Source organism: Lipophrys pholis, assembly GCF_963383615.2.
Source record: "Lipophrys pholis genome assembly, chromosome: 9".
Classification (NCBI taxonomy): Eukaryota; Metazoa; Chordata; class Actinopteri; order Blenniiformes; family Blenniidae; genus Lipophrys; species Lipophrys pholis.
In genome coordinates this window covers 28,897,174-28,909,814 of record NC_137639.1, presented here as the reverse complement: position 1 = coordinate 28,909,814, position 12,641 = coordinate 28,897,174, and the positions used below count along the sequence as shown (strand labels likewise).

General features: G+C 40.8%; 1 protein-coding gene across 1 annotated transcript; it reads right to left on the bottom strand.

The window, feature by feature from the left end:
- Positions 1-248: 248 nt before the first annotated feature.
- Positions 249-12,335, bottom strand: tbx20 (T-box transcription factor 20). Its single transcript, XM_080470810.1, has 8 exons — positions 11,880-12,335; positions 10,835-11,078; positions 10,012-10,176; positions 7,909-8,017; positions 6,111-6,269; positions 5,362-5,438; positions 2,465-2,577; positions 249-1,169 (listed from the first exon to the last, which is right to left on the bottom strand). The coding sequence occupies exons 1-8, from the start codon at positions 12,007-12,009 to the stop codon at positions 841-843; spliced, it is 1,326 nt and encodes a 441-aa protein (XP_080326936.1). The 5' UTR covers positions 12,010-12,335; the 3' UTR covers positions 249-840.
- Positions 12,336-12,641: the final 306 nt, after the last annotated feature.

Sequence of the window (12,641 nt, the reverse complement as noted above, 5' to 3'; positions counted from 1 at the left end):
CTACATATGGCCACTAGAGGACATTTACGGATGCAGAAGATAAACCTACAGGTGAAACTATTGTTTGAAGAGTAGCTGAGTTATATGCTGGTGTGACCGGGCCTTTAAACACAGAACAAACAAACAAAATAACCTTCATCTGCTTCATCTTTTCATATTCATTCCTCCATATAAAGCTCAGTGTGTGTGCGTGTGTGTGTGTGTGTCTACTGCAGTCAGCATGCGTCCTATGTTTTTTTTTTTTTTTTCCTTTATCACGCTCTACAGTGAGAATTTTCCTACGAATAAATGCAGCGTGTTCAATTCTGTACAGCTACCTCTTAAAGTGAGCTTATTTTCAGCAAAGCGTGGCGCTTCAGACTGTACATGTTGCGGTGGGAGGTGCAGACGGAGACGTCCGACGTTCTGCCGAGTGTCATTTTCAAAGGTTCCCGTTGTCTTCAGAGCGTCTGTGGAGAGCCCGTTGCTAGTAGAGACTGTTAAACTACTCAGGAGGGAGGCGGGGACGTTTATACTTTGTTAAAGTGAGTTTAAAGATCCACCTTCTGTTCTTCAAGGGCTGAGATCAAACATGCTCCCGGTCGTCGCCTTGCATCAGAGGTTGTAGGAGTTTGTATTGAGGTTATAAAGTGTTTGTACGACATCTTAAAGTGTTTGTCGAGACCACGGGGTCTGCCGCTGTCCCCACAGGTCCCGAGGAGGACGCCGCAGTCCTTCTCAGATCCCCGTCACGCCCATAATGTCCCGTCACTCGCTGCAGGGGAACTATTTACAAAGTCCAGAGTGATGAGCGAGAGTAAGTTGCAGACTCGGTTCGGCCGACTCCCCCTCGGGAAAGAGTCATACGAAGGGCGTCATGACCGTGGAGGAGTGGCGCAGTCCCTGGATGGCGGCGTAGGGCCCCTGCTGGAAGTAGTGGTGGTAGCGAGGCATGTGGAAGGAGGGGAAGGACGGCCCGCTGCCCTGCATGGTCCCCGCCAAGGCGGAGGGCGTGAGGGGCATGCCGAGCCGGCTGTACGGGGGCAGCGAGCCCTGGATGGGGTGGGGGAGGGAGGCCGTGCCGGTGCCCATGGCCGACAGCGACTGCGGGTGCTGGAAGCCCGAGAAACCCGAGGTGGTGGTGACCCAGGAGCTCAGGGAGAGGTTGTCTGAGGCGGTGAACGCAGAGCCTGCAATCAGTCCAGACATTTGATTTATACAAACGGTAACGTTTTCATCACTTCAGACACTCACTCATGCAGAAATACCTCAGCTGGCCGCAATCTGGCATTGAGGGTTTTGTCACTTTCGTCTTCCGATCCGCTCTACCAACTGAGATAGAGCCGCACGGCTATCACACCTTTAATGCAGGCGAGGGGAATTTACAGAGACTCGGACCTCGTTTACACGTTTTAACTGAAAATGCATCGGTTTTGCGTTTTAAACTGAAAACTATGTCGGTTTACACGGAAATGGCAGAAATTCTGAGAACAATGTAGTTTTCTTGTCTGGCCAATAGTGGGAGCTGTTGTTTGTTTTTGTAATGAAATGACACACGTGTGCCTGAGAACAATACGCTCTAAACATTTACAACGGGAGAACACGGACATTCTAGTGGACAGACGACCAAGTTGGATTGTTGTTACGGTGAATGTCAAAATAAAGCTACCAGGTTCCAGGAGAATATGGGCTGGGAGTCATGACACTCTGGCGGAAAACATTGTTCCTATTGTCCATCTACTGAGCATGTGCAGAAGAACTACTGTATTTGCTACGGCCGTGGTACCCATGAGCAGGAGCGCCGTTTCAGGAAACTTATGTTTTCCCGTTTCCATGGAGACCAAGTCAAAGAGTTCTCCAAAAGCTCCATCTTGGAAGCCGTTTTGAAAAAGTTACATTTCCAGTGGCTCTGAGCTCCGTTGTCATGTAAACGGACGCCCAAAATGCTATGAAGGTTTTGCGTTTTCACCTAAACAAAAAATTGTTTTGGAAACGTTAAATAATGAAATTTTAATATAATAAAAGTGCAGCATTGGTCCGTTACTGGATAAACGGCTTCCCTGTATTTTACGTTTGTTGTATCGTAACTTTACGTCGGTGTATCACTGAACTGCACTTTACACAACATTAGAAACTTTTGTACACTCATTTGCATTTCGATATTGAAAGAAAATTAAATCCAGTCGAAAGTGATAAAAATAATCTCCTCGGTTGCAGCAACAGTTACTTCATCCAACCACCTCAGGCGTTACTCAGGCTCTTTTAAAGAAAAGTGATGACATTTTTCCAATATGGACAAGCTCGCTGTGCTCGTGTGTGTGTGTGTGTGTGTGTGTGTGTGTGTGTGTGTGTGTGTGTGTGTGTGTGTGTGTGTGTGTGTGTGTGTGTGTGTGTGTGTGTGTGTGTGTGTGTGTGTGTGTGTGTGTGTGTGTGTGTGTGTGTGTGTGTGTGTGTGTGTGTGTGTGTGTGTGCGTGCAGCACTCACCTCTGGAGTGTGTGGAGTGTCCGTCCTCGCTCAGGTTGTCCTCGTCACCAGCGTAGGTTCGGATCGGCGACCGCGCGTACGAGTGCTTGTGGATCAGATTCTCAACACTTTCCCTGCAGCAAAAGTCGAAGACAGAGAGCCCCAAAGTAAATCTCTTTTTGTCCTTTGTACCTGGTCGGAGCTCAGCTCAGCACAACTGTGATGCAACTGGCTCCATTTCCATAAACTATGATGACGTCTTCTCCTTCTAATTGAGGTTAAAATGGGAGTAATGATAGAGGTGTGTCAGCATCGGCGCCATACAGAAGTCATGATTAGAATGGCGTCACAGGAAGGTTTAACTGCCTCCTTCCTGTGTATCATTTTAAGCCCCGACTGTAGTAGTTAGCACGGATTTCTCATAGAATTAAATCATTAATATGTGACTCAAATGTATAAAAAAAGAGATTATTGGCTCACTAATGCATGATGACAAAATAAAAAGTATCTATGGTCTCCCAACTGTGAAAATCACTCCAATAATGTATTTAAAATTATAGAATTTGTTTCGTAAAGTATATAATCTGATAGGTGAAGAATTTATTTGACATTTTTTGGACTTATTTTTTTATTATCAGCGTATAACTGCAAGAATGTCCCCAAAAATTTAAGGAAGTTTCCATTTTGTTTTTTTTTACACTTATTTTTTTCAATTATAACATATAAAGTAGAACGTTTTAAGCATTTTTTTTTAACTGATACGATTTATATATATCTATACATCTCTCTATATATTTTATGATTGGTATATAATTGCATTAATATTACCCAAAATGTATTATTTCTTCACTCGTAGCATGTAAACTCAACGGTTTCATGCATTTTTCTTTTTTTTCCAATTTTAATTAGAATAATTCTGGGCTGTGTTTACAAAACCTTAAATACTGATGAAATATTGTAATATTTTTAAACACTGTATTTCTTATAATTTGAGCAAAATTGATAATGAATGAAATACATAATGTAATGACCTATATGTAATATATCTTTAAAAAAATTCTTAAATTAAAAGAAAAGAAATTTCATAACATTACTTTTCAGATTTCATTATCACTTGAATAAAGTATTATTCTTAAAAGTGTGTGTGTGTGTGTGTGTGTGTGTGTGTGTGTGTGTGTGTGTGTGTGTGTGTGTGTGTGTGTGTGTGTGTGTGTGTGTGTGTGTGTGTGTGTGTGTGTGTGTGTGTGTGTGTGTGTGTGTGTGTGTCACAAAGTGCATTAGCTCATTTGAGTCTTGTCAGACAGCACTTCTCAAACACAGTGACACAAATTGTTGGTAGGGGTAGTGTGTGTGTGTGTGTGTGTGTGTGTGTGTGTGTGTGTGTGTGTGTATGGACAGGCGAGTGCTCTGCATCATGAGAGCCATGCGTCCACATTAGCACCCCCCTCCACCCCCTACCCCCTACCCCCACCCCCACGGCCCCCGCTCCTCCAATTAGGTTAGGAAAGTGCAATATCTGTCAGCAGAGGAGTACAAATGTGTGTGTTTTTATCAGCGTCAGGCCCTTCTGGCGCAGAGGCCACGTCCAGCTCCCACAATGCACGGCGGGACCGGGGTGGCAGGCGCGGAGTGCTGGTAGTGTGTGTGTGTGTGTGTGTGTGTGTGTGTAGGGGGGGGGGGGGGGACATGCTGGTTTCAATCAGTCAGCACAGCCAATTGAATTACAGTGTGTTTTAGTGCAGTGGCCGACTCCAGACTAATGTGATTTCTGCAGCTCCCGAAGATCAATTGATCAGGTCTAATTCACAACCCTCAAAAAGAGAAAGACAGAGGAGGAGAGAGAGTGGTGGGGGGGCTGTCTGGCTGTGTTTCGCCGGTCTCTGTTTGGGATGTTTGATTGAGGGAAATGGGCAGATGGTTTGATTTCATCAGCTGATTTTGGCCTTAGTGCCGGAATCGGGAATTACAAGAAGTGTGTGTTTTGGCAGCGTGCATTAAAATCCTTTGGTGGCTGCTGGGAGGATTGTAATTCTGTGTGTGTGTGTGTGTGTGTCATTTTGTTCACGTGTGCAATGCAGTAAAATAATAATGGAGGCAGAGGGAAAGAGACACTGATAAGAAGCAGAATGAGACCATCGGGAAGATAAAAAAAGGGAAAGAGACGAGAAGATGAGACGATTCATAAAATGACTGGAAAGAGAGAGAAAGGAGGTCAAAAAGGACAAGAAGCAAAATGGCAGGAAAAGAAGTGAACCAAGAAGAAAATACCCCCAAACATGAAGTAAGAATGGAGACGAATAAAGATTTATGAATAGAAAAAATTAACTAAAAATAAAGGGGAAGACAAAAAGTGTCATGAGAAACAGAAAGGCAAGTGAGAGTTGTTAATGAGAAGGAACAAAATACAAAAGGATGTAAAGTTAGATATGAAACGATGGAGAGAGAGAGAGAGAGAGAGAGAGAGAGAGAGAGAGAGAGAGGTAGAGTTCCTGAAGTAAAGAAAGCAGAAATACAAGAAAGATGAGAAAACATGGGAATAAAGAAAATACAAACTGGCTCTATTAAAGCGAGTTGGTTGATCATTTCTTAGCGGAAGCAAAGCTTCTTTACATTAAAATGCTGTTTTATTATGTCCATTTGAAAATGGTGCCGATTGTGTTGGTCTGTTGGTCTGTTGACTCCGGTTCTGGCGCAGCAGAGACTCACACCCTGCTGCTCATCCCACAAATGCACGCTTCGTCCGGGACCTCCGAATGGATCCGTTTCCCCCGAGACGCATCGTTGGGACAAAGAAATAATCTAGCGGACGCGTCTCTTGACTCGCCGTGTTTCGTTCAGAGTTTATAAACGCGATTTAACTGCCGAGCGGCTCGGCGGCGTATCGAGCAGCAGCGTGCAGGACCCAGAATCCCCTGTACCTCTCCATGTCCGTCAGCCGCGACGAGTCCCGGAAGCCTTTGGCGAACGGGTTGCTGTCGATCTTCAGTTTTGTTATCTGGGGAAACGCAGCAGGAGAAGAGTGTCAGTAACTCACCGTTACTGCGGAAGAGACGGGAAGTTATGAAATATAAAGAGTTTTCCTAGACGGAAGCTTTATTTTAATTTATCTCTCATTTATCTCTGACGGAACTCCAAGAGACTCTTTGTAAATAGTGTTTCGGTTAACGTCATCCTTTCTGTGCTTATATTACTCAACGTTAAAGCTTTTACATATTAATATTCAAGATTACTTATTTGATATTGAACTTTATCTGTATGTACTCTGTACACTCTGTATTTTCAACTCACATGGAGATAAACTCATCAAACCTTGCTGCATTCTCGAAACCAGCTCTGCACTGCTCCCTGACCCTCGTTAGATTAGGATTTTAAGCTGTAACATCTTTTTTTTAGGCTGTAAAAGTGTCAGAAATGATGGATGAGTTCAGTTCATCAGTCTCACTCTGGTTTTGCCTGCCGATCTAGTCTGCGATTGAACGTGTTCAAGTCCCGAGTCAACAACAAAACAACTGAAGCTCCATTTCTCAGTTTTCCACCATAAACGCCGTTTGGTTGGTTTTATAGTTAGAAGACGTCGATCCGCCAAATCCCGTCAGCGGCGACAAGACAGGAGTGCGAGGGGAGTGATTGACGGTGCGGGTTGTTAAAAGCGTCCCCCCAGACTCACCAGCTGGTTCTGGTAGGCCGTGACGGCGGTGAAGACGGTCTCGATGAAGACGAAGGTGCGGAACTCCTCCGATTTGAGGTTGAGCAGCGAGGCGGTGTGGTCCTTCTTCTTGATGATGTGGACCCGCGGCTGGTACTTGTGCATGGAGTTGAGAATGATCTGTGGAGGATAAAGGAGAGAGCGATGGCTTTACGAGGAGACCAGTGCAGAATTGATTCTTTTGGCTGTTTTTTTTTAAAGTCTGGGAACCAGCAGGACGATTCTGTGCATCAGGAAAAAGCCTTTTCTAAAACCTTAGAAGAAATCATGAAGGAAGAAATGAGTGGAGAGTAATCAAGTATTCCATATATTCTATTAGGTTATTTATTATTTGATTAAAACATAAATTTTAGTGGTATTTTGTTTGTGTATTCAAAGTGGGAAACATATTTTTGTGTGCTGTAGACTGTATACACGTATACACACACACACATACACACACACACACACACACACAAATATAAAACGTGTGTTTTTTGTTTGTTTTTTTGCTTAACATTTATGTTTTCAGGACAAAAATAATCACTGATACAAATACAAATATAGATATTACCAGGCTCATTAAAATAAATAAAAATAAAACTCTATTCTTCATTCCTGGAACTATAGAAAATAATGAAGAAATGTGTCATGTTAAATGTAGGAATCTTACCAAATTGCATCAGACAAAAAGCATATTGAATGATTGTCTTGTGTACAATCAATGTTAAAAACATGCTGAATATTAAAGACATTCTAAATGAAAATATACATTATATATATATGCTCAGATGATTGACCTATTTTGTGAGATACATTTTTTGTGTATTTGAAAAGTTGTATTGTATATTTGGAATTTTATCGAATTCAGAGAAAATAACCTCAAGATTAAACAGTTTTGTCTTTCTGTAGCTTTGTGTATTTCTTTTCTGTTTTTTTTTTATCTAATACAGCAACTTGGAAGGTGGGTTAAAAAAAAGTGCACTCTAATTTGTGTAAATTATTTAAATTTAATTAAATAAAATGGAAGAGGACATAGAAAAAACTATAATAATAATAATACACTGGTTGAAGAATATAAAAATGACTATTTAAAGATGACTTGATCTGCATAAAACAATGAAATTATGCTTTCTTTCTTTAAAGTATGTATTGTAAAATCATTATTATTCCTCACATTTCTGTTGTGGTTTTCGAAAAATTCGCAATTAAGTTTTACAACACACCAAAAGTATTCCAATTATGTTTTTATTTATGAGTTTAATTATCTTATTTGCATATTGATGTTTAATATATATATATATATGTAGATTCCAATCAGATAATTCTGATATTTATCTTTTTCTGTGTAAATATTCAAGGTATATTTGTAAATGTTTAAAAATGTATTTTACCCAAAGGCTGTCCTCCTGTTTATTTGTTTATTTACGGGTAAACTGTCTATGTTTTTTACTGCGCGTGCACGCCATGATGCCTTCAAAGACGGGAGGATTAAAACAACCATTTGCCTGAGTAATCTTAATTATGTCACTCCCACGTTTTATTTCAGACACACAATGTGATGTCATTTTTTTTTACTAATATTCTAAATTATTACCAGTGTTGAAGAAGAAAACTCCGTGTAACCAAAATGTGATGAATAAATTTTAAATTCTTAGATTTGTGTCACTCCTGAACGCATCTTCAGTGAAGGCAAAGTCCCGGAAGTAAAACTCAGGTTTTAATTAAACTTGTTGATTTGATTCAACACGCACATCAGGTGAATAAAACTTCTGCTCACGTGTCCGTGTTGGTCCAGTTCGTTGTTTGTCAGCTTCACTTTCTCGAAGGAAACCATTTGCTTCATCAGCTGCTCGCCGGTGAACGGTGAGTCCGGGTGCACGTATAACCTGCCGGGCAACGACGGAAGAAGACAAACACTGTGATTGGCTGCGGGCCGTTAACAAAAAAACAAACCCCCAATTTTTTTTTAACCAATCAACGCGCAGCAATCCAACCCAGGACACATAGCAACCGTTGCTATGGAAGAGAAAGACGTTGAAGACTTCGAAACGTTTCGTTTAATTTAACGGAGAATTGTTATTTTATTTTAGCGAATTTAACCGTAAATTCTTTTTTCAAAACATTCTGTAATTGCTTTCAGAATTCTATAAATCGAAAAGGTGGTTCGAATTATATATATATATTTTTTCCCCCAGATTTGTGCAGATTAACGTCAGGCTGCTGTTTGAGTTTGTAATAATTCGTTAAAATACAGAAACAAAAGTTTGAAAAGCGGAGACATTGTTGAAGATGGCCATGTTTCTGTATCAACCCACTTAAGTTATTCGATTGAAACACACATTTTCATATTTTGGAAGGATGAATAATTGTCCACCACTGAAGAGAGCCCAAATATTACGATGTCCACTTCCGAAGGTCGCTGGTTCGAACCCCAGGAAAAACTGGTTTACTTTAAATGAGACTGTATATGAAAAATATAAAAAAAGATTTCAGACTAAACGAAATTCGAAGAACATTTAAACAGTAACAACATTTAAATATTTAAAATATCAAAACTGAAAAACAATGGATATAAACATTTTTCGAATTGTAGAAGGCATATTTAGTTTTACTGAATTCAGTTCTTGATTTCTAACTATACCGTAACAGTTGGAGAAAAACTGAGTCCTCACACAGAACATCAGAATACAATTAGCTCCATATCACACAGCTGCGAAAGATATTTAAAAATACAACACAATAGAAATAAAAGATTTTAATGCTAAAATACCTCAAGCTCCATCGCTTTGTTCACTTAAAAGTTGTGGAAAAAACAGACTTCTATTGACAAATAAATTGATAAAATATACTTTTCTGTGTGTTTCTACATATATTTTTAATGTGTGTGTGTGTTGAATGGTCTGCTGAGGCGAATATGGGGTGAGGATGTTTTTTTTCTCCTCTCGATCATACTCTGCACACAACATCACAAATTCACCAAAGAAACTATAAAAACTCAAAACGACGTCTCGTGCGTCACAGATCGTTTGGTGCGCTCGCTTCAAATGAACAGTAAGCGGGAGGGGGGCGGGGTGAGCGCGCTCAACCTGCACAATAGAAGCTACAATGCTGAAATGAAACGGTCACTTCTTTTCTTTGTGTATATTCGTGAATAGCAGAAGGAAGACGAAACGCCACCGCCTGCACCACATCCAGCAGAAGTACTGTAATATTGATTATGTCGGTGGATTGTCGCTCAATTTGACTACTGAATAAACATTTTTTTTATTCATTTGCGTGCCATTGCATGCAATACAAGAGTTTATTTATATACTCTAATATTCACACTGTACTACTTCATGATTCTTGAAATTGAAAGGTTTTTATTGGGACTGTTATAAAAAGCAGTTCAAATCAGATTCTATGAGCAGCATTAAAATATAATTTATATAAGGTAGTATTAAGCACAGATGAAAAAAGTTTGTGTGTATATATATATATATATATATATATATATATATACGTGTGTGTGTGTGTGTATATATGGACCAGAGATGTGAATATTATACCACCATATTGCAGTTAAGCATAAATATTGCAAAAAATACACAATCACAGGCTTTTTTGTTCAGTTTTCCATTTCAAACCAGAACCAAACGAGGAAGAACCCATATTATAGTTGTAGGTTCAACATATCACTCACACGTGACAAAAAAAAATTTGTATAATCGTGCGAAGCTCCATTTTCGAAATGCACATTCAATGCCAAGAACTTGTGTTTTTATGCATTTTAGTTCAACTAAAAATGTCATATGGACCTTTTATTTTCTATTGGTCATATGTACTTTCAAGTAGTTGAAGTATACATGTATAGTTTTAATAAAATTATTATCATTATTACCTGGCCGGCAGAGGTGGATCCGCCTTACCGGCCACCAGCCACGAGGAGCGGTGGTACGCGTACCGGTACCGCTTGTTGTCCACCGGGACGATGTCCATCAACACGATGTATTTCGACTCCTGATCGACCCCGGAGAACGAGACCCGGATGGTGGGAAACATCCTCCTGTTCACGACACACATATTATTATTATTATTATTATTAGTATTATTATTGAAATATGTATGCTTGTTCCTCGTCCCTGCACAGAAATACATTTGTGCATAAGTGACTTTTTTTTTTTGGACGAACACATGTGAATTCTCCCTCAGTCATTTTGGAACATATTTCTAATTGAATATACTTTTTTCTTGCTGCTAAAATTAATGCCGCATATATATAAATGTATTCCACAAACCCCTTGTTCTATAGTAAATTAACTAAAACCAGAGTGAAACGCATACAGTTAAATTCAAGTTTGCTAAAATCCACAACCTTATTTGACTCAAAACTAAAAATGTGCATTAAATCCCAAAACTTATTAAACATGCACGGGCATTTTCCTTTAAAATAATGTGCGATTGTTTATTTTATTATTTTCAGTGAACAATTGAGTCGATGGTTGCAGCTCGATGGTAATTGAATGGAGATAAAGAATCACATGGAGCTTTTCTTTCAGAATATTGATCATTTAAAAAAAACAACTGCATAATTAAATAGCCTGATCATTACACTTTCCATCTAATGTAAACTTTCTTTAGTTTAATTTCAATCCAAGCGACAATAAAAGCAAAATTCATCCCAGTGAAAGTTTATTTCATCTATTTATTTTTAATTTTTTTACCTGCCGGACTTTGTGATGATCATCTCGGTCCCCAGCTCGTGGAACTTGTCCCACAGCTCTTTGGTCTCAAGGCTGCACGAGATCTTGGCCATCTCCTCGCTGGGGATGCCGGGAGTGGTGGGGATGAGCGGCTCCGTGCACTGCACCGCGGGCGCGCTCCCGCTGAAGTCCCCGTGCGCGTCCAGAGAGGAGAGGTCAGCCAGGGCCTGCTGCTGGTTGCAGGACGACTTCTCCACGAATTGCTCTTTTGTTTGCGTGATTACAATTCAAAGAGGATGTGTGGAGGAGAAACACAAGCAGAACCAGAGTTCAGTTTGATTTTTTGTTTTCAGTTGAAGTCATCTGCAAGTTTTTGTCTTAGAAAGTGCATCTTTACAACAAATGGTGTGTTTGGTCTGGTTTTAATGATTGCTAAAGTGGCCTGTAAATGTAATTCTGGACATTAGGTCAAATAAACTATTTTATATTCAAATCCTGCTTGTCACGATGGAAACGGACTGTTGTACAGCTTCACTAAAATAGAATCGTTTATCTTCTGATAGGAGTGTCTGTTTGCTTAGTTTGATTTAATTTAGAGAAGCAGCCAGTGAGTGGATCTCTCTTGAAAAGTGGAACAGTCTTCATTTATCTCACCGATTCCTCGCATCGCGGAGAAACAAAAAAGTCATTATTTTCTTTATTAAATTAAATGGTCCAATTGCTTCAAATAATATCTAGATTTTTGTTTTACTTCTATTTTAAGTCCACACTGTTGGATACTGTAATATTCATATCTGGGGGATTTTATTCACGTTTTTAATTGTTCATTCACTCAAAATCATCTGCTTCTAACAATATTTTATATTACTTTAGCGCAGTCTAAATTCACGTTTTGTTTTATTATGGCACTCCCGATTTCTAAATGAAATTCCCTCTTCATTCGTGGCTTTAGTCTGGATTTTGTGCATTCCCTAAAGCCTGCATTAACTCTTAACATTTTTGTTTAATATTACGATATTGAATCGTTGCCGTGAAGCGGACCAGGGTGGGAATAAGTTTGACTCACCGAGCGGCTTGATGGTGTTCTCCTCCGCCTCCTTCTCCTTGTTGGGCTTCCCGCTGGACATCAGCGCCGCTATGGAGAAAGCGTTTGCCCGGGATGAGAGCTGCGGCTTCGGGGATGATGTGTATTCCATGTTGGCAAAAATATTCCCAACCCCCCCCCGTATGGTTTGGTAAAAACAAAAATAAAAAGTTCCTCCACAAAGGCGTATCGGGAAAGGAAACGAGGCGCACGGAAAATACGCACAGCTTCGGGACTTTGCGCACAAACTCTCAGCTGGACTGGATGAATAACTCGCTTTTTTCTCTGGAAACACTTGTCACAGCCGGGCGAGGAGCCTCCGGGGACGCATGGTGGAGGAGGACTCCTGAGCAGACTGGCGCGCGTCCTGCGGTTCCAGGTCTGAGGCCGTTTGCTGCTGCGGCTGCTGCTGCTGCGGCTTCTGCTCTCTGGGACGCTTCAGTCCGACTCAGCCTCCCCTTATAATCCCGGTCTGCCCTCCAATCGCTGCCTCTTCCTCCACGTCACTCTCCCACTGTCCCACAGCAGCTCTGATACCAAGCAGCCAATTAAATAACCTGGATCTGCCGGGAACTGAGGGGGGGTGGAGGTGGTGGACGGGGGTGTGGTGGAGGTCTGTGTCAAAGACCCCAAATACAGAGGCGGCTGTGGGTGAGGGCTGAAGTGTGTGTGTTTGTTCTCGTGCAGGGGTCTGCAACCTGCATCTCTGGAGCCACCCTCCCTCACGCTTTCACTAAATTAAAC

Coding starts and splice junctions, on each gene's coding strand:
- tbx20 (XM_080470810.1), bottom strand. CDS start 12,009: ATGGAATACACATCATCCCCGAAGCCGCAGCTCTCATCCCGGGCAAAC. Junction 6,270..7,908: donor AACTGGACCAACACGGACAC/GTGAGCAGAAGT, acceptor TATCCTCCACAG/ATCATTCTCAACTCCATGCA. Junction 2,578..5,361: donor CGGCTGACGGACATGGAGAG/GTACAGGGGATT, acceptor CTTTTGCTGCAG/GGAAAGTGTTGAGAATCTGA.